General features: G+C 47.3%; 1 protein-coding gene across 1 annotated transcript; it reads left to right on the top strand.

Annotated features, from left to right (window-relative positions):
* Positions 1–1387: 1387 nt before the first annotated feature.
* Srsf3 (serine and arginine rich splicing factor 3) lies at positions 1388–10916 on the top strand. The gene is made up of 6 exons (XM_070023876.1): positions 1388–1529; positions 4180–4387; positions 6671–6805; positions 8948–8986; positions 9212–9298; positions 9486–10916. Exons 2-6 carry the CDS (start codon positions 4182–4184, stop codon positions 9511–9513), a joined length of 495 nt encoding a protein of 164 aa, XP_069879977.1. The 5' UTR covers positions 1388–1529; positions 4180–4181; the 3' UTR covers positions 9514–10916.
* The last annotated feature ends 15332 nt before the right edge of the window (positions 10917–26248 follow it).

Genomic DNA, 26248 nt, shown 5'->3' with positions numbered 1-26248 from the left:
AGGCTCCCAGATCTTAAACCTTGGCATTTTTCCTCCCTGCCAACTTACCTTTTTAGAGTCCCAATAAGAGGTAAGGCTTCCAAAGAAAACATCAGGAGAGAGAAAACTTGAGTCAATAATGGGCTGAGCTGCACACCTGTGGCTTATGCTTATAATTCCTATAATACTCAGGAGACTGAGATCTAAGGATCAAGGTTCTAAAGCCATCCAAGGTAAGAAAGTTCATGAGACTCAGTCCCAATTAACTCCAAACAGTCTTAGGTGGAGTCATGGCTGAAGTGGCATAACACGAGCCTGACACACACATGCATGTACTTGCACAGACATACACACAGACACACACACATGCACAAATAATGGACTTAGTCTTCCAGTCAAGGGACAGTTAGAGGCTGAAAGTACAGATCTTAACTAAATGTTTGGTCCAGAAGGGTCTAGACTGGGGACAAAATTCGGGGGCAGCAGGCAGGCTTACTAGCTAACCTAGAAAGAAATAAAAAGCGTGAGAAAAGCAGGGCCCTGTATAAAAATGGAGTTAAGGAGATTCTATTTTCCTAATCCCGTCAGGGGCTTTCTAGCTTTGGTATTTAATTGTTCCTGGGGCTCCGTCTTCCCAGGGACCTGGCCAGGTACACAGAGGCCTGGCCAGGCGGAGCAGGGCTGGGCGCAGGCTGGCCTGGCAGGGCCCTGCGGCCCTGCGCGCAGGGAGGGAGTTCACGCCCACCTTCCCTTTTTCCGTCCTGGTTCCCAGGCCTCCGCGGGCCTCCGGAGCCCGGGAGCCCGGCCCGAGGGTGGGCTTTGTGGCGGGAAATCGGTTAGAGTCGGGCTAACTTTTCGGGGACCCCGTCGGATCCCGGATGGCTCACAAACAGCTCGGTGCCCTTGGCGGCCTGGCTCGGCCACTTCGGTAAACGTCCCGGCCTAACCGCCCTTTATGGCTACGGCGAAGTAATCAAGGAAATCATCCGGATCCTCTCAGCAGCCGGCGGCTCTCGTTAGTATTTGGGAATAAAGGCGACCATGGGATTTAAGAAACTGCAGCCTACGCGGACCAGAGAGAAGGGTTTGTGGGTAACGTGTGTGTGTGTGTGGGGGGGTGGGGACCGCTACTGAGGGAACAGCCGAGAAGGCCCGGCACCGACCCCAGCCCGCAGCCCCAGGCCCCATCTCCAGGCCCCGGCCCCGGGCCCAGGCCCAGTCGCGGCCTCCAAGCGACAAGCTCGCGCTCGCACACGGCTCCGCCCACCTGACGGAACGGCCGGAGCGCGCTCCCAGCAACCGCGGCTCTCGCAGCGTTTGTAGCCGCCTGACGTCACAGAATCTACAGCTTCTCATTGGACGAGCTTGGCCAACCACGTGACCTCCGGGATGCAGTATAAATAGGGGCGAGGGGGAAGGCGGTGGTCCGCCATTTCGTGGACGCCGGAGAAGTGTGCGCATCTCCTTTTGGTGGCTTAGCCCGAAGAAGTTCGGGGAAAGCAATCCGGGTGTGTGGGTTTGAGCCTCCGCGTTTCTACTCCACGACCTCGGTAAGCGACCCGCCACGGAGAGAGGAAAGCGGCGTTGAAACAGCATCTAGCTGGAGCCACGCTCCTCGGCGGCGCCTGACTGAGACAAAGGCGCCGCCGCCATTTTGTGACGTTCGGCGCGGGGCGGTGGCGGGGGGCTCCGGACCTTCCGGAGAATGTTTCCGGGCCTTGGGTGCGGAGGGTTGATGCCCCCCTGGGTGGGGGTGTCGGCGTTAGGGGTTTCCCGAGGCTTGGGGCGTCGGGGGGCGTCCGTGATTGGAATTCGCTTCAGGTCGCGGCCTTTCCGTTTTATGGCGCCTTTTTTTGAGGGGGCAATTGCTCATTTTCGTGGGCAGATTCTCACGGCTTTTCAAGCTTCAAGTCACTGGCTAAGCCTGGGCCTTCCGGACCGTTCTGAACGGGGCTCCAGCACGCGTGTGGTGGTGTTTTTTTTTTAGTTTTTTAGAGGCGGCTTTGGCCTTTTGCAATTGTACAGGTTCCCTTCACGGAAGCGCACCTTCTTGGAAGCGGAGTGGCGTGGCCGCGAGGGCGGCTTCCCACGGACAGCCCTGGAAGTGGGCGCCGAAGGGCTTTCACCGGTTGTCTGGGTCTGAACTGACGCCGCGGGCGTCAGGGTGGGGTCGGGTCGGGAGAAACAGGATGTGTCCCGACTGGATTTTTTTTTTTTTACTAGATTCAGTAGGGGGGTGGGGAGAACAAAATAGCTTTGCTTTTTGAGAACAAGTTGATTGGATTTTTTACCCAAGTGACAGGATTAAACAGTGTTTTCAACACGTGGCCTCCAAGTGCAGTAAATTCTTGGAATGCGTATACTGTCCTTTCGCTTGGATTTTGTTTAAATGATGTAAGATTTATTTGGAAGTCTACAATTCAGTATTTGGAGAAGGGGAGGTTTCCACTGTGTTCTTGGTGTTGGCTTTCAAACTCCTGATTCGGCTCCTCTGGTGGACTATGGGGGGTTACAGGCGGCGTTCCCTCGTCTGGTGCTGAGGTGAGGTGTTGAACATACCCTCTAGGTGACCTAAAACGTTTTTGAGCCCCCCCCCCAAGTAGATAGCATTTTTTTTGCAACCATTCAAAATTCTCTATATTTCTCCTTTCTCCAGTCTCTGGCCACTGTCTTTTCTGCATTGACCTGTTGAATGTTTCTGGTTTTAACTTAATATGCTTTTGGGGTATTTTCCTCACTTATAGCCATGGAGTTTTTGCTTTGGTTGGAAGAGCACGTTGGTTTGGCTTACTAGTTTGTCTGGAGGACCGTGAGAATAGTTACTATACTGTCTTTGTGTGCCTCTTTGGCGGTCTTGGGGCTTGAATTCAGAACCTAGACTCGGTCCCCTTAGCTGCTTTTGTGCACAAAGCTAGTGCTTTACCATTTTGAGTCACATCTTCATTTTCAGCTTTTTAGTAGTTAATGGGAGATAAGAAAAAAAAGCTTTCCCAAAGGGATGGCGATCCTCTGATCTCCCTCCAGAGTAGCTAGGATTACAGTCCAGCCAGTGATGCTTAGCTAGTTTACTACCTCCCCACCCCTTAACCAGGAATCAAACCTAGGCTTTGGTGCTTATTAGGCAACTTTGCCACTGAGCTGCAACCTGTTCTGAGCCTTCACACTAGGTTTCCTTAATTGAGGAATTTTTACTGCATAAGAACCCCTTTGATCTATTTAATGATGTGGTATTAGTGCTTTTCCTTGTAGAAAACAGATTCTGTGGTATTAAGCTTTTTATATAATTGTAAGTTTTTAGCCATGTTAGAGTTGGCTCTGTTAATTTTTTTTTTTTGGTCCAGTTGTGGGGCTTGAACTCTGGGCCTGGGCGCTGTCCTTCAGCTCTTCAGCTCAAGGCTAGCACTCTACCACTTGAGCCACAGCACCACTTCTGGCTTTTTTCTTTTTTGCTTATGTGGTGCTGAGGAATCGAACCCAGGGCCTCAGGCATGCAAGGCAAGCGCTCTTACCACTGAGCCACCTTCCCAGCCCGGCTCTGTTAATTTGTAGGATGGGACAGGACAAAATTGTATTTGGTTAGATTTGATTTGAAATTAAATTGGCTTCATGCATTCTGTTGTATGCCAAAAAAGTAAATGGAACTGTCCTTGCTGTTTTTCACACTGGTTGGTTTGTTGTTGTGCTAGTCCTAGGGCTTCAACTCAGGGCCTGGGTGCTGTCCTTGTGCTTTTCTTGTTCAAAGCTAGCCCTACCACTGGAGCCACAGCTCTGCTTCCTGCTCTCTGGTAGTTTATTGGTGTTGAGTTTAGTTTCACTGGCTTTCCTGCCCTGGCTGTCTTCAGATCTTGTTCATATCTCAGCCTCAGCCTCCCAAGTAGGATTACAGATTACAGGCTTGAGCCACCAGTTCCCTGCTTGTTACTGATTTTTTTTTCCCCCCCTGGCTGCTTGTTTCCTGTAGATTATAGTAACTCTTCTAGATGCTTTGAGGATCAAATGGATTAACAGGTTTGTCAGAGTACATCTTGTGACAGTTGAACCTTCCTAGGAAGGCTTTTTTCCTTGTTAGTTTGCTGCCTGCTTGGAAGTTGGCATAAAATGGGTGTTTCCAGAGTGTACTGTAGTTTTGTTTATTTTGGCATTTTGTAATTGTTTCCTATGCATAAATTAATAGTTTGTTTTGGTCTTCTTTTGTTACAGAAATGCATCGTGATTCCTGTCCTTTGGACTGTAAGGTTTATGTAGGCAATCTGGGAAACAATGGCAACAAGACTGAATTGGAACGGGCTTTCGGCTATTATGGGCCACTCCGAAGTGTGTGGGTTGCTAGAAACCCTCCCGGCTTTGCTTTTGTTGAATTTGAGGATCCTCGAGATGCAGCTGATGCTGTTCGAGAACTAGATGGAAGGTAATTTAAGCAACACTAAATTTTTTTTGTCATTTTTTTAAATTTTATTTGTGAACATATACTGTACAGAGGGGTTACAATTACATGGGCAGGATAATGTGTACATTTCTTACCAAGCATTGCAGCCTCCTCCTTTGTTTACCCTTCACATCCCTTCCCAGCCTCCCCCCTCCCCCCCATCCCAATCCTTCCCCCCCAACACTAAATTTTTTTTAAATTTTTTTATTGTAAAGATACTATACAGAGGGTTACAGTTATATGAGTGAGGTAATGAGTACACTTCCTCTTGAACATTGTTACCCCCTCCATTGTTTTCTCCCTACCCATCCCCTCCCTCCCTCCCTTCCCCGAGGTTTTTTTTTTTTTTGATTGTGATTAAGTGATTACATAATTTCCGGAAATTCACAGTATTGTGGAATAATGATGCTCATTTAAAGTCACAAGTTCATTCTAACTTTCCTGGAGCAAATTGTCAATTACAGTCTGTAATATATAACGGTGCTCACATGTTATATACCATATATGTGATCAGCAGCATGGGGATATTTGGTAGTGGTTCAACCAGATGAGTGGGAGTTCTTTGTTTCTTAAGTCCTGTTAGTTTTGTCATATCACCTAACATTTTGGATTTAGCATCCACTTATCAGGGAGACCATATACTGTTTGTCTCTTCGTTCTTGGCTTACCTCACTCAACATGATTCCTTCTATCCTTCCCCCCCAACACTAAATTTTTTAAATGAAAATCATAAACTTTAGGGAGCAGGGAACTATGTGAACTATAAAAGACTTTGTCTTGTAGCTAGCTGATAGTAACACCTATGACACTAATAGGTGTTGACCATACCTCTTGGGAAAGCATTGAATTGTTGATATCAAGGAAAATGATTAAATCTAAGAATCCAAAACTAAAATTGTGCTTTAGGATTTGTCTTGTAGCAAATGACAGCTCGGGTCTGAGTGAGAGTTGGCCCTAAGGCTGTTACTGAGGCCAGCCTGAGATAGATAGTGAGACACCCTGTCCATAAAAATGTCATCCAGACAGGTTACAGAAGCAAAGTTTTCTTTTTTCTTTTTTCCCCCTTCCCTCCAGTCCTGGGGCTTGAACTCAGGGTGTGAGCACTGTCCCTGAGCTGCCTCTGCTCCACCACTTGAGCCACAGCAACCACTTCTGGCTTTTTCTGTTGGTGTGGTACTGAGGAATTGAACCCAGGGCTTAATGCGTGCTAGGGAAATGCCTTACCACTTTGAGCCACATTTTTCTGGTGGTTAAATTGAGATAAAAGTCATGGAATTTTCCTGCCTGGGCTAGCTTTGAACTGTGATCTTCAGATCTCAGTCTCCTGAGTAGCTGGGATTATAGGCATGGGCCACAACTGCCTGGCAGTAGCAAAATTTTCTTGGGTCTACCTCTTCCAAACAGCTGCCCAAATATATTTGGCTTACCTAAAGAGTAATGAATGGCTATGTAAAAACAAATGGGAGGCATAGCTATCTCATATTTTCCTATAACTGGGCTATAATTCCTTGCATGATGATGGTTCAAGGAGTGGTATAAAAGGGCCAAAGTAATTGTCTTAGAGCTGTTAGGGATGCAGGAGAGAGACTGATAGTTGAACATAGTAAGTAACTGAAAAAGTCCAAGTGCCAGTTTTTTATGTTAATCCAGAGGTTCTTGACACATCAGTTATAGCTGCTAACATTACTGTGCTCCATAATTATACTTGCTTTAACAAATGGTAAAATGAGACAGTGCCCAGGTCCTCAGTTCAAGCCCCACGACCAACAAATAGAAAAGAATCAAATTTTGCTGGGCACTGGGGTCTACCTCCTGTAATTCTAGCTACTCAAGAGGCTGAGATCTGAGGATTACAATTCAAAGACAGCCTGGGCAAGAAAGTCTGTGAGACTCTCCAATTAGCCACCAGAAAAGCAGAAGTAGCACAGTGGCTCAAAGTGGTAGAGTGTTTGCTAGCCTTGAAAGAAAAAAAATCTTGGGGTGGGAATGTGGCTTGCTAGAGTGCTTGCCCAGTATGTATGAAGCCCTGGGTTCAAGACCTGAGTACCACATAAACAGAAAAGGTGGAAGTGATGCTATGGCTCAAGTGGTAGAGTGCTAGTCTTGAGCAAAAGTTCCCAGGTCTGGTTCAAGCCACATGACCAAGTAAAGAGGAAAGGTTAAAGTTTTGGTATTAAAAGGTTTTCGGACATACAAAGAGTTGTTTTTGTTGTAATACACAGCTCAGGAAGGCTGTTATAAGATGATTGTCTTTCCTCCCCACAGAACACTGTGTGGCTGCCGTGTAAGAGTGGAACTGTCCAATGGTGAGAAGAGAAGCCGAAACCGTGGTCCGCCTCCCTCTTGGGGTCGTCGCCCTCGAGATGATTACCGAAGGAGGAGTCCTCCACCTCGCCGCAGGTACTTGAGAGAGAGCACGTTTTAGAGGTATTGGTGTAATGGAGTAGCTAGTAGGAGCAGGTATTTCTCCAAATACTTATGGTGGGTTTGAAGGCTCGGAGGTTTCTACAAAACATTGGCTGGGTGTAGTTCGGGGTATGTGAGTTGTGCTGAGTGTTGGCTTGTGTCTGTAGGTACTTTTCATGTTGGTAGTGAGTAACTTCTGTCTTGGATCTATCTTCTAGTTCATCTTCCAGTTGCTTCTTTCCAATTCTTCCCTTATACTTCAGTTTAGGCCTTTTTCCATTTCTTGACTCTCCATAATGACAAACATAACATTCAACTCTAGCTCTTCACAAAAATGTGTTTTCTACTAGCACAATTGTAATATTGACTAAACAGGCAGCTGTTTTAATGTTACAACTAGTAAAGTAGAAATCATTCTAAACTTAAGTCACTGACCAATAAAAGGGGCTAAAAAAGTAAATCCAGTCATCTGTTCTTGAATCCCACATAGGAGAGAATTCAGTTTTTGTTTTTTTTTTAATAATTGAGAATGGCATCATTCTTGGACCAGACAGTATTGTCTGGATGCTAACTCCTCATCTCCAACTGCCAAAATTGTTTCTGTAGGACTAAATTACCTCTTACAGGTGAGTGAGGTCCTTTTAGGAGATAGGAGTCCACAATCTTGCCCCTTTTGCTATTTTGAAAAACAACACACTGTTGCCCATCATAATAAAGAGTATTTGTTAGCTAATAGATGGTTGTACTGATGGCTTGTTTTTCATTTTTTTTTTGTGCTTTTTGGTCCATCTATTAATAAAAATGAACCCCGTTACAGAGTCACCATCATGTCTCTTCTCACCACCCTCTGAATCTGCATTAGCCAGTCAACTAGCCCTTTCAGCGTCATGTGACCAGCGCGCCCCATTCAGCTTGGCTGGTGTCGTTTCACATGACCCAGGCTGGCCAGTCGTCAGGTTGCACCGCCCTTTGGTTCCCGAGCATGCTGTTTTCTCTCAGCCTTCTCTCCAACCTTAACCAAATCGGCAGCAGCCACCTCGACCGCCCACACATTCCTGGCCAATCAGCTCAGCTGTTTATTTACCAAATGTCTTCACAACAACTACAGCAGCAGCCTTCGGCTAACAAAAAAGCAGGAAAAATCCACAACACCCCCTTCGCCAACCAACTAAATCCAACGCAACATCTGGCAAAACCTTTTCAGCAAATTCTTCCTGGCCGTCAGTCCGGCAGCCTCACCTCACCATTTCTAGCTTGTTGAAACCCAAAACTAGTAAGTTTTTCCTGCTTATACAGTTTACTGCTGGTTAAAATAAGGAGTAAGCGGCTTAAAGTAATTCTTTTTCTGGATCAAAGGCTGGCTGTGCATAATTGAATGGTAACGTACATATATATTGCTTGAAAACTTTTAAGGGTGATAGGGAACTCATAATGTAACTAGACCTTCAAGTGGAACTTATTTTGCATGTGTGAGATGCCAAACTAAAAAATTTAATCTCTAACAGATTTTATTAGCTTTTCTTCCTAGCAAATTTGGTTGAATCCTATCACCTTTAAATGGTTTTACTAACAGTTTTCAAATTTTTTAAAATTTTGGGGGTGAAGTGTGGGCCAAGCTAAGGTGATTTGATAAGCCGAAACACACACTATAAATGTGACGATCACAGATGCAGTTCTAATGTAGCACTAAATGGCATCAGTATTTACACCTACCGCGTTTTCACAAAATGACACTATCCACCTGGTACCTACCTAAGTCTTGTTACAGACTTAGAAGTTTGCATGGGTTCCAAATACTGGTTTATGGTACTGTTTTTGGAACTACTTGTGGGACTACATTTTGGCGTGGTGTTTGGGTAGTGGAGTTAGTTTGACATGAAGTTTTGCATTGGACAGATCTGCTGTGAAGCATTCTTTGTTAAAATGAATCTATGGTTGGAATATCTGCTTTTCACTTGAGCTTTTTGTTCCTTAATCCTTCTGTGCCTTTTTTTCTTTTCTTTTATTTTTGGACGATGAGTGCCAGTTCTTCCGGCACATTCACTGGGCCCAACAGTGAGATTGAAAAGTTGGGAAATGCCTCACGCCATAAATACTAGTTGACTGTTAGCCTAATTTTCATGTTTCTGCTTTTAGATCTCCAAGAAGGAGAAGCTTCTCTCGCAGCCGGAGCAGGTAAATCCACATTTTTGAGTCATATTCTCAGCTATGGCAGTGGGAGCCAGTTTCCAAATGACTCAGGAATGAGAGAAAAATAATCAGGAATTAATTAGGCTAGGGTTAAATTATAGGATGAACCAGCTTTGAGTTTTCAAGGACTCAGCAGACATTTCTGCTAGGTATGTTTTTTCTAGTATAGTTGCCATAACAATTGCCCTAACATTTTTCTCCTTGGTTTAGGTCCCTTTCTAGAGATAGGAGAAGAGAGAGATCACTGTCTCGGGAGAGAAATCACAAGCCGTCCCGATCTTTCTCTAGGTCTCGTAGGTAAGAACTCTTAATGTTTAGGCCATTTTTAAAGATACGCAAATGACACACACACACACGCACGCACGCACGCACGCACGCACGCACGCACGCACGCACGCAATAAGCCAGAACTTCGTTGTTCGTTGTTGATGTCACTAAATGTCACCAAGGTACAGTTGTAAAAAAGTATTTTCTTTTCCCCTAGCCGATCTAGGTCGAATGAAAGGAAATAGAAGAGCAGTTTGCAAGAAGTGGTGTACAGGAAATGACTTCAGTTGACAGGAGTATGTACAGAAAATTCAAGTTTTGTTTGAGACTTCATAAGCTTGGTGCATTTTTAAGATGTTTTAGCTGTTCAAATTTGTTTGTCTTTTGGAACAGTGACACAGCAATGTAATTCTCTATGGTTTGAAATGGATCATATGAGGCATGTAATATCAAGAATTGTTGCTTTACAATGTTCCCTTAAGCAAGATTAAATTTGCGTTGAACTTTAGTCTTGCATAGGACTGAAATAAAAAGCTCTAAATCTTGCCCAGCTGAAGTGTGATGTGCTAATGTTACAGAAGCAGAACTATAGAAGTGGAACTGAGATTACTTTGCGCCTAGCTGGGATACAGTATGCAGCTGTAGATGAATAAGCAGTCTTTAAAAGTGGCCATGCCCACAGACAGGCCAGCGGGTAAAGATCAAAGCTGCGTCATTAAACCAGATGAGTGTTTCCTAAATCCAGCTGGTCTTCACTTCACCCTGGGCATAGGTTGCCTAGTTGGTTTAACACCTGATGTGAAAGTTTACCTTTTAAGTGTCTTACGTGATTGCTATATATGAATACATGGCTGTTTGTAACATTCTTTATTTGGAAATTTGAGATTTCAAAAAATGTCCTGCCAGTTTAAGGGTACATTGTAGAGTTGAACTTTTGAGTTACTGTGCAACTTTTTTTTTCATGCTGTCATTTGTAATATGTTTTGTGAGAATTCCTTGGGATTAAAGTTTTGGTTACAAATTGTTGTTTAACTTGAAAGCCTGTTTTTCCTTGCAAACTCCAATCTGTGAGCTTGGTACCAAGTCCAGGTATAACATTCCTATTGGAAGCCATACTTATATTTTCTTGTAAAGTGCTTTTGAATTAATAAAATATTAGCATAATTGTGTAATAGTTGAACCCACTGTTACCATTGTTCTGGTCCCTTGGGAAGCAGCTGGTCACGTAGTTCTTTATAAGAAACACAATGGAGGCACTGGAGAGTAGTCTGAAGTTAACGGGGAAATTTTGGTCGTTACCCGAGTGATGTTAGTTAAACTCTTAGGAGTTGAGGCCAAAGCCAGTTCAGGGTCCATGATCTTAAAAGTAAGCAGCAGCCTGGTATATTGTAATCCAAATTATGTTGCCCATTTAAAAAAATAGCTTTTATCTTTAGCATGTCCACAAAGTTTTGAAGGTTGTTTCCATTTTATAATTTGAGGTGTTGCATGGGAATTCCACACATCCATTATGATGTAAAATTCACAATATGGTTCAAATGTAACTGCACAATTCATTATGGAGGCATGCATAACCTTCCTCTTCAAATCTGGAGGAGTTGTGATTTCACATTTTTTGTGCAATTAGATTAAATCATAATGCAACAGACTTGTGGCTTAGTTTCCTTAAATGTGCTCCTTCAAGGTAGTGTTTTTGGTTTATACTATACTGAGAGCTGGGTCATTGCACAGAGTTCAGTCTATAGGATATAACTATGTAGGTCCACAAGATAAGAAGGAATGAATGGTCCACGTGTTCAATATAGGTATTTTTTTCCCTTTTTCTTTTTTTTAATTTTAATTTTTACTTTTTGTGAACATACTGTACAGAGGGGTTACAATTACATGGGCAAGATAATGAGTACATTTCTTATCAAGCATTGCAGCCATTACTCTTCACATCCCTTCCCAGCCTCCCCCCTCCTCGCCCCCCCACCCAATCCTCCCCTCAATATAGGTATTTTGTAACACACCCCCTTTGGCCCCTTTTGTATCAATTATACTGCTGTTAAATGTACATTCACCTCAAGGCTAGCACTCCTTGCACTTGAGCCAGAGCCACAGCACCACTTCTGGCTTTTTCTGTTGATGTGCTACTGAGGAATGGAACCCAGGGCTTCATGCATGCTAGGCTAGCACTCTACCACTAAGCCACACTCAGCCTTGAGACTTTTTTTGACAGTATACCACTTGGAAGTATTAGAAGGAAGTTGGAGCATTGACTAATACAGAAGTAATTGGAAACTGGAGGCTGACTAAGTCATCCTGATTTTGAATGGCTTTTTAGTTGCCTAGTTTGATTTTAACCAGAAACACTAGCACAGTTATTTGCTCATAAGAAATCTAAAGCTTAGATTTTTAACCTGATTTGTGAGGTTCTCCATTATTATCTCTCACTTTCATGTCTTAAGTAAAAATGTGTCAATTAGAGAAACTAGACGTTTGCGGAAACCTTTCAGTTAAGCATAGTGTTGTACAGATGTTCACAAGGGTCCATGTAGGTGGTGTTTTCACCTTCATGGGCTGCTGACAGTAGTTCACGTACATAAGTATATCCTCTGGTTCTTTTGGAGATCCTATCCTAGCTACTTGTTTTTTGCTGCAGGTTCTGAGGCTTGAGCTCAGTGTTTGAGCTCTTTTGGGGGGGGGGGTTCCTGGTCCTTGTACTCTGGGCCTGGGTGCTGCTGTCCTTAAGCTTTTGTTCAAGGCAAACACTACCACTTTTACTATAGCACCACTCCCAGCTTTTTCTGTGGTTAATTGGAAACTAGTCTCATGCACATTACTGTCCAGGCTGACTGAACTATGATCCTCAGAGTAGCTATGATTACAGTCCTGAGCCACTAGTTCCCTTTCTGAACTGTCTTTGAACCACTGTTCTCAGATCTCAGCCTTCTGAGTAGCTAGGACTTGGAAGTATCAGTTACTGCTGCCTGGCTGGCCTCACCCGCAGTCTTTAAACTTGTTTGAATACAGTGCTACTCATTCTATCTGGAGTTTATCTAGGGGAGTTTATGGTTCTCAGGTTTTTACCTGATGACAAAGCCCAGGACTTTAGGAGGTACGGAGCTGGAATTTGCTTTCACTTCCCTTTCAGTGGGAGTTGGGTAGAACAAGAATGCTGTTTATTTTGCCAGTCCTAGGGCTTGAACTCTGGACCTAAGCACTGTCTCAGCTTCTTTTGCTAAAGGCTAGCACTGTACCACTTGAGCAACATTGCCACTTCTGACCTTTTCTGTTTATGTGGTGCTAAGGAATTGAACCCAGTGCATTTGTGCATGCTAGGCAATCACATTCCTAGCCTGAATACTATATTGAGGAGCTGAAGTTACTTGAATAAGTCTTCAGATAAAAAGTGCGGTATGTCACTGACCTAACATTAAAAACAAAAATCTAACATTAAAAAAAAAAGTGCGGTATGTATTCAATGACAGTATCTTAAAAATTGAGAAGCCAGCCAGGTGTTGGTGGGCTCACACCTGTAATCCTAGCTACTCAGGAGGCAGAGAGCTGAGGATCACAGTTCAAAGCCAGCCAGGGCAAGAAAGGCCATGAGACTTAGCTCCAATAAACCACTCAGAAAGCCAGCAGTGGTGCTGTGGCTCAAGTGGTAGTGTGCTAGCCTCGAGCTGAAAGAGCTAAAGGACAGGGCCTAGGCCCATAGTTCAAGCCCCATGACTGACAAAAATTGAGAAGCCAGCTCAGGCAGAGACCAACCACTAGGAAGCAAAGTGGCACTGTGGGTCAAGTTCAGTAGCACTCTACCACTTGCTATTGAACAAAAAAGCTAAGACAGGCACTTGGAGAATACGTTGCAGGGATGGGCTATACCACCAGCGGCTTTTCTGGAAAGAACAGTTGGTGTTGCTGGGCACAGGTGACTGCCTCTAGTGTTCCTAACTGCTCTGGAGACTAAATACCTGAAAATTGGTTCAAAGCCAGCCCAGACAGAAAAGTCAGACTGGAAGTAGAGATGTAGAGTGCCAGCCTTGAGCAAAAAACAGCCCTGATACACAGTACTAGTACACAGAATAGTTGCTAAAGGATTCAAGTTCAAGTTTTGACCATTGTTGACATCTAGATTAGGATAATGGAGTGCCTTACAAAGGATTTTGAACCTGGAAATAATTAAATTGAGGGTCATTTGAAGTGTACGTAGTGCTAACAGTCAGCTAAAAAGAGTCAGATGGTAAGGGGTAGGAGAACCTAAAGGCAGTGTCTCCCTCTAATAGCTCAGGCTGGCCCCCAAGCAAAATCCTGCTACCTTCACCTGCCCACTGGGAGGTAAGCGTGAGTGATGACTTCTACCGAAAATTGTCCAGCAGGGACTGGGAAGGTGGCTCAGTGCTACATAGAGCACTTGCCTTGCATGCATGAGACCCTGGGTTCGTTCCTCAGCACCATATAAGAAAAAACTGGAAGTGGCGCTGCTGTGTCTCAAGGGGTAGAGTGCTAGCCTTGAGCTGAAGAGCTAAGGGACAGCACCCAGACCCAGAGTCCAGGCCCCACGACCAGACCCCCCTCCCCCCCAAAAAAAAATTGTTCAGGAGCTGCATACAACCTGGAAGAAGATACCATCTCTCCTTTCCTCAGATGATGCTGATTTATTTTTTTCAGGCATAGGGCTTGAACTCTGGGCCTGGGCACTGTCCCTCAGCTCTTCAGCTCAAGGTGAGCACTCTACCACTTGAGCCACAGTGCCACTTTCAGTTTTCTGGTGGTTAGTTGGAGATGAGAGGCTCATGGACGTTCCTACCTGGGCTGGCTTTCAACCATGATCTTCAGCCTCCTGAGTAGCTAGGATTACAGGTGTGAGCCACCAGCACCCGGCAGATGAAGCTGATTCTTAACGGAGGTGGCTGGAAGGAAAGCTCTTCCCTCTCTGTCCACCAGGATTGCTGCCTGAGCCAAAAGTGATGGCAGTGGACAGGAAAGATGGCTTAGAAGAGGAGTAGGCAGACAGTGCTTGGCAAGGCTCTGCTGTGCAAGTTTCCAGCCCAGTGGCGGTGAAGACCCAGGTGTCTAGTCTTGGGGGCGGTAAACTGGCACGCAGGCAGGCCCAGAGTTCACGCCCCACGACCAACCAAAAGAAACCTTCCAGCAGTGCTGGTTGGAATCCTGACTTCTCGCACCTCTGTGACTTTGGGTCATTTACATAATATCTAGGGGTTCCTTTGTCTCCACAAGGAGCTGCTAACCCCTTACTGTTAACAGCTTTCTGAGGATAGAGCGCATGTACAGCACGGCCCACTGCTCAGGAATAGTTGGTCTTTCATCAGGCTCACTGGCATATCATAGGCACTGGAGTAATGGCTTAGAGTGGGTCTTTTTAAACTGGGTGCAGTGATTAGTGCTTGTAGTTCTAGCTACAAGGTTGAGGCAGAAGGATCACTTGAACTCCCAAGGCCAGCCTGGGCAGCATTGCGGTAACCAGCTCACGATGCCATTGAGATAAGAATCTCCCAATCTTTTTTGCCCAGTCTGGTCTCAGACCATAGCCCCTTTCTCTCTTTCTTTCTCTCTTTCTTTCTTTCTCTCTCCCTCCCTCCCTTCCTTCCCCCCTCCCTCCCTCTTTCCCTCCCTCCCTCCCTCCCTCCCTCCCTCCCTCCCTCCCTTCTTTCCTTCCTTCCTTCCTTCCTTCCTTCGCCAGTCTTAGGGCTTGAACTCAGGGCCTGAGCACCATCCCTGAGCTTCTTTTGCCCAAGGCTAGCACTCTACCACTTGAGCCACAGTGCCACTTCTGGCTTTTTCTATGTATGTGGTACTGAGGAATCAAATCCAGAGCTTCATGCATGCTAGGCAAAGCACTTTACTACTAAGCCGCATTCCCAGACTCCCTTTTCTAAAGTGATCTTTGTTGCTTGAAACTGAGCCCAGTACCTCTTGATTCTTGAATGCTAAGCATACACTGGGGCTGGGAAGGTGGCTCAGAGGTAGAGCGCTTGCCTTGCATGCCTGAGGCCCTGGGTTTGATTCCTCAGCACCACATAAGCAAAAAGAAAAAAAGCCGGAAGTGGCGCTGTGGCTCAAGTGGTAGAGTGCTTGCCTTGAGCTGAAGAGCTGAGGGACAGCGCCCAGGCATAGAGTTCAGGCCCCATGACCAGACCCCCCCCCCCCCCCAAAAAAAAAAAAAACAACTAAGCACACACTAGCATTGAGCTACACCCCACCCGTACCCAGCCACAGTGATATGTTTTTTTACATTCAGGATTAAAAATAGGGTTGGAGCTCAGTAGTAGAGTAGGGAGTCCTGGGTTAGATTCTTAGAACCACAAAATGGGGAGGTGGAGTTTAGAGATTAGATAAGAGATATATCCAAAGCAGTTTAGAGAATCAATAGTTTGAGCCAGGCATCCTGCTGATTACTGAATCTTAAGTACTCAGGAGGCTGAGATCTGAGGATTGGGGTTTTAAGTCAGTCAGCTCAGGAAGGAAAGTTCCTGAGACTTATCTCTAATTAATCACCAAAAAAAGGAGTGGGGAGGGAGGAGAAAGAAGAACAAGGTGACCAGAAGTGAAGCTGTGGCACAAGTGTACCAGCTTTGACCAAAAAGCTCAGAGACAGTGGTCAGGCCCTGAGTTCAAGCCCCAGGACCAGAAAAATAAGTTTCTGTAAATTTCAGGTATGCTAAAAGACATAGTCAGATGTGTGAAGCCATTCTATGTACCTAGAGGAAGTGGAGGAAGGCACAGATCGCCACCACAGTGCAAACTAGAGCCAAAAGAGTCATGGAACAGCTGTGCCAGGAAGCCGAGGGAAGTGCGTGGCTCGGGGATGGCAGGACAAACAGGCCGCAGAATTGGAACAACAAAGAAGTCCAGTGTTTTCATTCATACCCTGGCCCTGAAAACGGTCACAATAATTTCCTGTGTCCTTACACAGGGTGAGACGAGGATGCCTCTCCCGGACCGGGTTAACAAGGGTTAACAAACGCTGCCTGTCCTGTGTGAGGGAAGGGGAGAGCTGAATGGGAAAAGTGGGGTACTTGGAATAACAAGTCATTGCTAGAGGGCTGAGAATGTGGCTTGGTGGTGGTTTGCTTAGCATGCATGAAGCCCTGGATTTGATTCCGCAGTACCACACACACAGAAAAAGCCAGAAATGGCGCTGTGGCTCAAGTGGTAAAATGTTAACCTTGAGCAAAAGAAGTTCAGGGACAGTGCCTAGGCCCTGGGTTCAAGTCCCAGGACTGGCCAAAAAAAAAAAAAAAAATCACTGCTAGGCAGAGCCTTTGTTTTATGTAAGCATTCCACCATGGCCTTTCCTGACCTAAATTAATACATATGCATGTGTTCATTTGTAATTTTGGGGGTTTGAACCCCAGTCGTTTTGAGACAAGCTGGCTTCAGTCTTATCACCCTCCTACCTCGGCCTCTCTAGTAGCTGGTGTGCATCACCATGCCCTTTGTGTGTGTGTATATGCCAGTCCTGGGGCTTGAACTTAGGGCTTGGATGCTGTCCCTGAGCTTTTTTTGCTCAAGCCTAGCTCTCTACCATTTGAGCCACACACAGCTCCACCGATTTTTGGGTGGTTAACTGGAGATGACTCTCATGAGGAACGTTCCTGCCTAGGCTGGCTTTGAAGGAGAATCCTCAGATCTTGGCCTGCTGAGTAGCTAGGATTACAGGTGTGTAGACCATTGTGCACATGGCCTACAAAAAGCCAACACAGCAATTACCCAGTCACCCACTAGGAGGCAGTACTGCTCCACTGAGAAGCTTGGAGCCAAAGTAATTGCCTGAGGTCATGCATCTATAATACACTCTGAGTTGACACTCCATTGACTACAGTGATAGTACTGACTATCCTGAGAGCATTTGGACTTGTACTTTAAAAAGCAGCCCACTACTAAGGCTCACCACTGGATGCAATCCTGGCATCCCATTTTGAAAGCAAGGCTAAGGCCTGAGCTGACATAGATGCTAATGTTTTGTGTCAAAGTCATATGGAAAAATGGATGTAGGACTGGGAAGGTGGCTCAGTGGTAGAGGGCTTGTCTCCCATGCATGAGGCCCTGGGTTCAATTCCTCAGCACCACATAAGCAAAAAGACAAAAGCCAGAAGTGACACTGTGGCTCAAGTGGTAGAGCTCTAGCCTTGAGCTGAAGAGCTGAGGGACAGCGCCCAGGCCCAGAGTTCAGGCCCTGTGACCGGCAAAAAAAAAAAAAAGAATGGATGTAAACAGAAGATTGGCTGTGGACATGCGTGACCACAGGAGACAAGTCTCCTGTGGACTGACCAGTCCACAACTCTGGATTTGTTCAGAGTTTGTTTATTTATTGTCAATCATGGGGCCTGAACTCTGGGCCTGGGCGCTGTACCTCAGCTCTTCAGCTCAAGGCTAATGCTCTACCACTTGAGCCACAGCACTACTTCCCGTTTTCTGATGGTTTATTGGAGAAAGTCTCACAGACTTTCCTGCCCGGGCTGGCTTTGAACTGTGATCCTCAGATCTCAGCCTCCTGAATAGCTAGGATTACAGGCGTGAGCCACTGACACCCGGCTTGTTCAGAGTTTTAAATACTAGGCCAGGCACTGGTGGTTCACACCTGCTATCCTAGCTACTCAGGAGGCTGAGATCTAAGGATCATGGTTCAAAGCCAGCCTGGGCAGGAAAGTCTGAGAGACTCTTTTTTTTTTTTTTTTTGGGTCCGGTCATGGGGCCTGAACTCTGGGCCTGGGCGCTGTCCCTCAGCTCTTCAGCTCAAGGCTAGCACTCTACCACTTGAGCCACAGCGCCACTTCTGGCTTTTTTCTTTTTGCTTATGTGGTGCTGAGGAATCGAGCCCAGGGCCTCATGCATGCAAAGCAAGCGCTCTACCACTGAGCCACCTTCCCAGCCCAGCAGATCCACTTTAATGGAAAGTTGAAGAGGGATTCTATGGTCCCCTGAGGGAAATCAGGAGACACGAGGCATGGCCTAATGGCGGCAGGCAGAAGGGCTTAAAAAATAGGATAATAGTTAGGAGGCAGAGTCACAGGTGGCTGAGGTGCAGGGTTGTGAGCTTCTGGTACAGGTGCGGCAAGTCTCCTGCCCCCTTTGCAAAGAGCTCCGTGGGCTTTCAGATAGAGATTAAGTCTCTAGGTTGGAGACTGGGTTGGAGAAGTTCAGGAAAATTCCCTGGGGGAAAGAGAGTCAGTTAGCCAAACCATGGGAACCAAATTAAGTTATGAGAACAGGGCAGATTCCTGTCACTTATCTCCAATAAACGATAGATAGATAGATAGATAGATAGATAGATAGATAGATAGATAGAGATATACACACGTGTGTGTGTGTGTGTGTGTGTGTGTGTGTGTGTGTGTGTGTGTGTGTGTGTGTGTGTGTGTGTGTGTATGCTCGAAGTGGCACTGTGTCTCAAGTGGTAGAATGCTAGTCCAGGAACAATGCTCAGGCTCTGAATTCAAGCCCCAAGACCAAAACCAACCAGGAAAAAAAAAGTTGATAGTTGCATGCATTTCTAACTCAGTCAAATGTCTATGAGCCCCCTTCAGCATTTCCTTGTGCTGTCTAGAGAGGAAGAGCTGGGGCAGAGGAAGGAGGGGAGGTGGGGTGACTGGTTGGGGCTCAGGGCACCCGGCTAGGGTGGAGATCCCCACCCCCTGCCTGCACTCAGCCTCTGGCCATTCAACCTCTCACCCTGAGAGGCGCTGGCTGCTTGCCCATCTCCCTGGCAGATAAAGCCTCAGACGGATAGCAAACAGCACTGGCTTCTGGAGTCAATACCGGCTGATTCACCCCGTGGTTTGTGGCTGTGCCAGCCTCATAGGTCCCCTTCTGATGCTCTGCTTCTCTTCATCACACTCTGGCTGTGGCTTCATGGGGACTCTTGAGCAACAGGCAGACACCTGTGAATGTGAGAATGGCGCTGGCTCTAGCTTCTGGGTCAAGGAGGGACCCATCTGCCCCACCCCCAGTGACTAGAGAATTGCCCTAGTGCAGTTTCAGTATCAAGGTGGGGCTGTGGCGTGGGGTGGGGCCCTGTGTGACTAGGGCTGGTCCTTGTCAGCTGCAGACATGCTGGCAACAGGTGTGGGGCTCCCCGCCCCCAGATTCCAAAGGGCTCTTCATCTGGACTGGCCTTCTGAAAGATGATGACCAGACTTGGCCTTTTACAGGCTAGCTGCTGCTGCTGCTCTGCTCTCTTCCCTCCTCCTCCCTCTCTCTCCCCTCCCCTCCCCTCTCCTCCTCCTCCTTCTCCTTCTCCTTCTTGCATTCATATTAAATACTTATTAGCTATTTCTTGTCAATATAATTTACATTTTGTTTTTCTTTTTGGTACTAGGAATCCAAACCCAGGAGCCTCTTTTATGCCAGGCATGTGCTCTCCAGTGAGCGGGCTGCATGCCCAGCCTCCCCTATGCTTCTGCTTTGTTTTTCCTTTTCACTTCTGTAGGTATGAATAGAAGAAGAAATGGGAGAAAACAACTTGCAAACAACGTTGGCTTTTATTTTTTCACAATGTTTCTATGGCTGCAAACTAACGACAACTTTTTTCTAATTTTTTGTGTGTGTGTTTTAAAAAATTTGAGATAGTATTTTTTGTTTTTTGGCCAGTCCTGGGGCTTGAACTCAGGGACTGGGCACCAGCCCTGAATTTCTTTTGCTCAAAGCTGGCACTCTACCACTTGAGCCACAGCACCACTTCTGGCTTTACTGAGGAATCAAACCCAGGGCTTCATGCATGCGAGGCAAGCACTGCACCACTAAGTTACATTCACAGTGTTTCCTATGTAGTGCAGGCTGGCCTAGCTCTCCCAAATGCTGGGATTAAAGTTTTATACTACCAAGTGTGGCTCAGAAACTGTTTCAGATTTTAAAAAATTAGTATACAATTTACTATAAAGAGTTTTTATTGATATTTCCATTCTTTGAGAAACATTTTATATCATTATTGTGGCTTTGTTGTTTTTGCCAGTACTGAGGGTTGAACTTAGGGCCTGAAGTTGTCATTCAGCTTTTTCTGGTGCTCTACCACTCGAGCCACACCTCCAGAATTGTCTTTTTGCCAATTAGAGACAAGAGTCTGGAGGATTTGTCTGTTGCCATGGCTTAAAACCAGCATCCTCAGATCTTAGCCTCCTGACTATCCGGAATTACAAGTATGACCCACCAGCACCTGGCTGAGACAGATTAAAGCAGCGTTAAGCCCCTTTGGATATTACCTTTATGATAACAATAAAAAAAATAGAAAAGAAGTAAATTTAGAGGTTGAGGTTATAATTCACTTGTAGAGTGCTTACATTAGCATGCTCACAACCTTGTGTTCAATTGTCACAATGCTGTTTAATCATTTACCAGATTTTAAAGGACCCAGAGTTGGGACATGGATCAGTGCACCATGCCTGCCTAGCGTGTGGAAGGCTCTGGATATGGTGGAAACTGAGGTTTTAACTTAAGGTCTTGCCCTGGCTGGGCAGAAGGGCTACCACTTGAGCCCTGCTTCTGGCCCAAGGCTTGGAACATTTTTTATGTTTTATTTATTTTGTCACTTGTAGGGCTTGAACTCTGGGCCTGGACGCTGTCCTTGAGCCCTTCAGCTCAAGGCTAGAGCTCTACCACTTGAGTCACAGCGCCACTTCTGGTGGTTAATTGGAGATAAGAGTCTCATGGACTTTCCTGCCTGAGCTGGCTTTGAACTGTGATCCTCCACCTCCTGAGTAGCTGGGATTACAGGCGTGAGCCACGGGCACCTGGCTGGCTTGGGACACTTATATCCCCAGCTGCTCCATCCCATGGGCTGGCCTCACAGTGCAGGCTGGAGTGGCAGGGAGCCTCCATCTCCCAGCTGGGAGGGAGGAGCCATGCGCTCCCCTCTCAGGCTTGTCAGGACAGACACGGGCTGATGTGTGTGGAAGCATTGTGCCTGGCTTGGGAGGCCCTGAAAGCTGGCAAGCTCACAGCTTTTCTTTGCATCATCAACTTACCCCACCCCCTCTTAATTACTCACTTTTAGTTCAAAGGTAACCCATGACCACAGCAAAAGAGAGAGCCAGAGAGACCGAAAGAAATAGACACACACACAGTACTTAGAAACAGAAAAGAGCCGATGATGGTTTCTGGTGTCAATGGCTCTTGTGTTTATTCCTTGGCTTCTTCATTTAGGTTCAGGGCTTCTGTGGTGATGTCCTCACTTTGCAAACAAGGAACTGGATTCCAGAAGGAGGCAGTACCTCAAGGTCATGTGTGGTAGGAAGGTGAAGCTGGGTTTCAGACAGCCTGGGCCTGGGCGTTGAGCCGCAACGAGCCCTCGGGGTGCTGCTAGTCTCCAGTGGTTCCCTACAAAGTCGGTGATACTATTGTTTCCCATGAGGCACTTCGTCCTGGTGTCTCCTGAATGGGCAGGTTGTAAGTCCCCCGACTTGGTGTGGCTTTTGTTTTGTTGGTGCTGGGGCTTGAACTCCAGGCCTGGGCCCTGTCCCTTAGCTTTTTCACTCAAGGCTGGGACTCTACCACTTCCAGCTTTTTTGTTTTTGTTTTTTAGTTGGTCATGAATCTTGAACTCTGGGCCTGGGCGCTGTCCCTCAGCTCTTCAGCTCAAGACAAGCGCTCTACCACTTGAACCACAGCTCCACTTCTAGCCTTTTCTGTTTATGTGGTACTGAGGAATTGAACCCAGGGTCTCACGCATGGGAGACAAGCACTCTACCACTGAGCCACCTTTCCAGCCCAACATACAGCTTTTTAAGGAGATTTGGAGATGAGTTTCATGGGCTTTTCTGCCTGGGCCAGTTTTGAACTGTGAGCCTCAGATCTCAGCCTCCTGAGAGTAAGCAGGATTGCAGGCGTGAGCCTCTGCACCCAGAGAGGTCCCTCAGTTTGGCTTCCGCAGGAATAGTGAGCACGCAGTCTCATTGCCAAGTGTTGGCAGGTGCTGTGGTTCTGGGTGTCTCCCTCACTTTAAGGGTGCTCTTGATTCTTTGTTTTCCGGTCTTTCCTGTTTTCTGTCTGCCTGGCTCCAACTTCCCAGCACACGTTTCCATTGTTTTCTAGAAGGAGCAAACACTCAGTGGCTGATACCCTCCCATGTCCGAATCCTGCACGGTGCTAGGGGGAATCAGATCCACAGAGGATGAATTCTTTCCCCAGCTCTGAGTACGCTCATCCTGCAGAATGCCAGCAACAGCTAGGTAGCAATGGTGAGTGCTAGTTGTGTGATAGTTATGTTGTCCCAGGTCCTTACCAAGAGGTACTCTCCCCCTCCCCCATCTGTGCCAACTGGCCAATCAGCTGATGGCTCTAGGGCTCAGGTGAAGAAAGGAAAAGGCCAGTGTCCCATCTGAGCCACTAGGCTAGAGTATACCCTAGGGCCATTGGAACAGTGACAGACTCAGCCACCTCAGCCAACAGGAGACCATGTACCCACAAGATCTCTTTCTTCGAGGACTGAATGACTCTGGAAGAAGAGCAAGGCAGCGGTGAGGCTGATGGGTCCTCAAGAAGGAAAATGAGCCACCAGGTGGGGGATGATTGGGATCCCACAGCTGCTAGCGTTTAGTTGGGACTGGCGTGTTCTAAGATGTCTATCATCTTAGCTACTCAAGGAGGCTGAGATCTAAGGATCACGGTTTGAAGCTAGCCCAGGCAGAGAAATCCACAAGACTAATATCTTCAATTTAACTACCCAAAAGCTAGAAGTGGGGGTGCGGCTCAAGTGATAGAGCGCCAGCCTTGAGTGAAAAAGCTAAGGGACAGTGCCCAGGCCCTGTGCTCAAGCCTCACGTAGGGACACACACACAAAACAAACCCTAATAACAACAAATGACAGTTCCTGTCTGCATTGCACACACGTGCAAGCTGAAGCTTAGAGAAGGAAAACAAGACGGGAAATGCCGCAGCCAGGACTAGAATCCTAGACAGACATGACCTTGCTTCCTCCCCTCGCACGGCTGCCTTGGGCTGGGGCATGGCTGCCCCTTCCCCTCCACACCAGAGGCAGCAAAGGAGCAGGGGCCAGGGGGCCAGAGGTTACAGTGGGAGATGTCAGAGCTCACAGTCACCTGCTCGCCTGCCTGCCTGCCTGCCCCCAGCTTAGCCAATCCCACCATTGTCATGGCAGGATGACAGAGAGGCCAACAGGCCTGGGAACCCCATGACGTGTTTGGGCTGGGTAACCACAGGCCCTGTCCCGTGCTAGGCCAATGGGTACACCCGCCACCTCCCATGTGAAGTGGCGCTCACAACTCATGGCCCTGGAGGCCAGGGGAAGGAAGAACTGTCGATCTGTTTAGTTTGCTGGTCTAGAGAAGCAGCCCATCTGTCTGAGCCCCACCCGCTCCAGGAGCCCACCTGGCTATGAATCTCCCGGGCCCCAGCCTGCAGTTCTCAGCTTGGGTCACCAGGTGGCAGAAGAGAGCGGTGTTTGGTCCCAGCTAAGGGAAGCCTGGTGACACTGTGGTCCCATTTGCTCAACTTGAAATGAGGCAGAGACTTGAGACTTCCACAGGCATGGGCAGGGCAGCCAGGAGGACAGGGAAGGTGTTCTAGAAGGCGAAGCTGACCTGCTGGTGGTGTCCGACCCTCACCAGCACAGAGGTGAATGTGCATGTGTGGCCTGCCAGGGGCTCCGTGCGTTGTGACAGTGTCCGGAGGGAGAGTGGATGAAGGGTGGGGGGAGGGGGTGGCATGCTCAGGTGTCGCCAGGAAGGCGGGGAGGGAACCATAAACCTGGGCAATGTCCTCCTTATCAGCAAGACCTTCTGCTGGGTCAGTCTGGGCAGCGTTCAGAGTCCACACAGATAGCAGGGTGGCCTAGATACTAAGAGGAGGGGGGGTGGGGTGTGGCCAGTGTCTGGGGACTCCTGGGAAAGAAAGGGGTGCTTATTGAACCCTATATTCCATCAGCCCCAGCCCTAGAATGGAGCAGAGCCCGTTCCCAAGCAGCCTCGCCATTTCACACACAGCGGGCGGGCGGGTTAGCTTTTTCCAGCCTCAGTTTCCTCACTTGTAGACTAGAGAAACAATAGGATGTACCTTCGCAGCCCAATGAGAATCCAGAGGGCTGGGGGGGGGGTGGGGAGGCTGGGAATGTGGCTTCCTGGTAGAGTGCTTGCCTAGCACGAATGAAGAGTTGGGTTCAATTCCTCACAGAAACAGAAACAAAACAAACACCTGGAAGTGGAGCTGGGGCTTAAGTGGTAGAGCAAAAAGCAGCTCAGGGACAGCACCCATGTCCTAAGTTCAAGCCCCAGGACTGGCAAAAAAACAACAAAAAAGAAGGACTATGCTGGAATGTGCTGGTATGTAAGCTGTGCTATGCTGGGAACTGGCATGGCTGGCACTGGTGGCCCACACGTACAATCCTAGCTACTCAGGAGGCTGAGAGCTGAGGATCACAGTTGGAAGTCAGGAACGTCGATGAGAACTCTTATCTGCAATGATCCTCCAAAAAGCCAGAAGTGGAGCTGTGGCACAAATGGTAGAGCTCCTTGAGGGGGAAAAACAAAAAAGCAAAAAATGAAGAGACAGTGCCCAGGCCCTGAGTTCAAGCCCCAGTATGGGCATAAATAAATGAAAAGAGCCCTCCCCAAGCCTGGCTGAAGCGGCCACTGGTGGTGGCTCTTAGCCCTAGCTTTCGGGCTCAGTGGGCTTGCTCACAAAGTCACCAGTGTCCGGCCTGTTTGGAGAGGCTCCCCGACGCCTTCGGAGCCCCAGCCTTGCTGGTCCTGTGGCTCAAAGGCAGGTTCAAATCCTGGCTGTGGCGAACTCCAACTTGCCTTTCACCCTTGTTTTCGTTTCACTGGGAATGGGGTGGAGAGCTTTGGATGTCACTGGGAATTATTTTGAAACTACCACCTTCCATGGAGAGCTGGCGGGAGCCACCCGGTCACCATGGCATTTCTTTTTTTAGTGTGTAAACAGCTGGGCTGCAGGCAGCTGTGGCGGAAGCCGCCCCGTGGACCCGGCGCTGCCTGGCTCACATTTCCCGGGCAAGGAAGATGCCAGCGCTTTTCAACTTACCAGTTAGGAAGCCCAGAGAGTGTGTGTGGAGCGGAGACCACAGGTCTAGTTCTGTCTAGTTCTTCCAGTGGCTTCACCTGGGAAGACCTTGTTCCTCGTCCAAGCCGCAAGCCAAGGGACAGAAATAGCAGCAGGAGCCCCGGCTTCCCCACCACCCCGGGAGGTGGCAATTGCAAACTCAAAGCAGAGAGGAAGCTGTGCTTGGCAGTCAACGTGTAAAAAACAAACCAACCAACAAAAAACCAGCCACGAACCACTGTTGATTGAACACTTTTTTTTTTCCTTTTAATGTGTGTGTATGCTTGAACTTAGGGCCTGGGTGCTGTCCCTTAGCTTTTTCACTCAAGTTCTGGGGCTCTACCATTTGAGCCACAACTGCACCTCCACTTTCAGCTTTTTGGTGGTTAATAAGGATCTTGTGGGATTTCCTGCTTGGGCTGGCTTCCAATCTTGATCCTCAGATCTCAGCCTCCTGAGTAGTCAGGATTGTAGGCATAAGCCGCAGGCACTCGGCAGTGAACTTTTATTTTGTACAGGTTCTAAGCCCAGCCTGGGCTTCCGAGAGGAGGGGAGATAGAAAGTGTGAGTATTAGCTCTGTTGATGGATGATGGGCTCTGCTAGAAGCAGGAGCAGCCCAAGCAAATGTCCTGGGGTTGAAATGTGTGAAGGAGGTTACAAGGGAGTTTGCTTGTGTTCAGTATCTTGTGGGTGCTAAATACTTCAGTATCCAAAGAGCTGTGAACAATGCAAATCTTAGGAAAGCAGTGTAAGTCATCATTGCTAACACTGAGAACTCACAACTGCCAGGCATTGTATGTATGCGTATGCGTATGTATATGTGTATGTGTATGCATATGTGTGCATGTAGCTTGGTACTAGAACTTGAACTCAGGCCCTCACACTCTTGCTTAGCTTTTGTGCTCAAAGTTAGTGCTCTACCACTTCAGCCAAGTGCTCCACTTCTGGCTTTTTGCTGG

The sequence above is a fragment of the Dipodomys merriami genome, unplaced genomic scaffold (assembly GCF_024711535.1).
Source record: "Dipodomys merriami isolate MVZ:Mamm:240054 unplaced genomic scaffold, mDipMer1.0.p SCAF_16, whole genome shotgun sequence".
In the NCBI taxonomy this organism is placed as follows: domain Eukaryota; kingdom Metazoa; phylum Chordata; class Mammalia; order Rodentia; family Heteromyidae; genus Dipodomys; species Dipodomys merriami.
Note: the sequence above shows the minus strand (reverse complement) of the source record. Positions and strands in the feature narration are given on the sequence as shown.

What these genes read in the sequence shown, in the direction of transcription:
- Srsf3 (XM_070023876.1), top strand. Translation starts at nt 4,182, where the DNA reads ATGCATCGTGATTCCTGTCCTTTGGACTGTAAGGTTTATGTAGGCAAT. An exon ending in AGTCCTCCACCTCGCCGCAG is followed by an intron (nt 6,806 to 8,947) that starts GTACTTGAGAGA and finishes TTCTGCTTTTAG; the next exon opens with ATCTCCAAGAAGGAGAAGCT. An exon ending in TTCTCTCGCAGCCGGAGCAG is followed by an intron (nt 8,987 to 9,211) that starts GTAAATCCACAT and finishes TCCTTGGTTTAG; the next exon opens with GTCCCTTTCTAGAGATAGGA.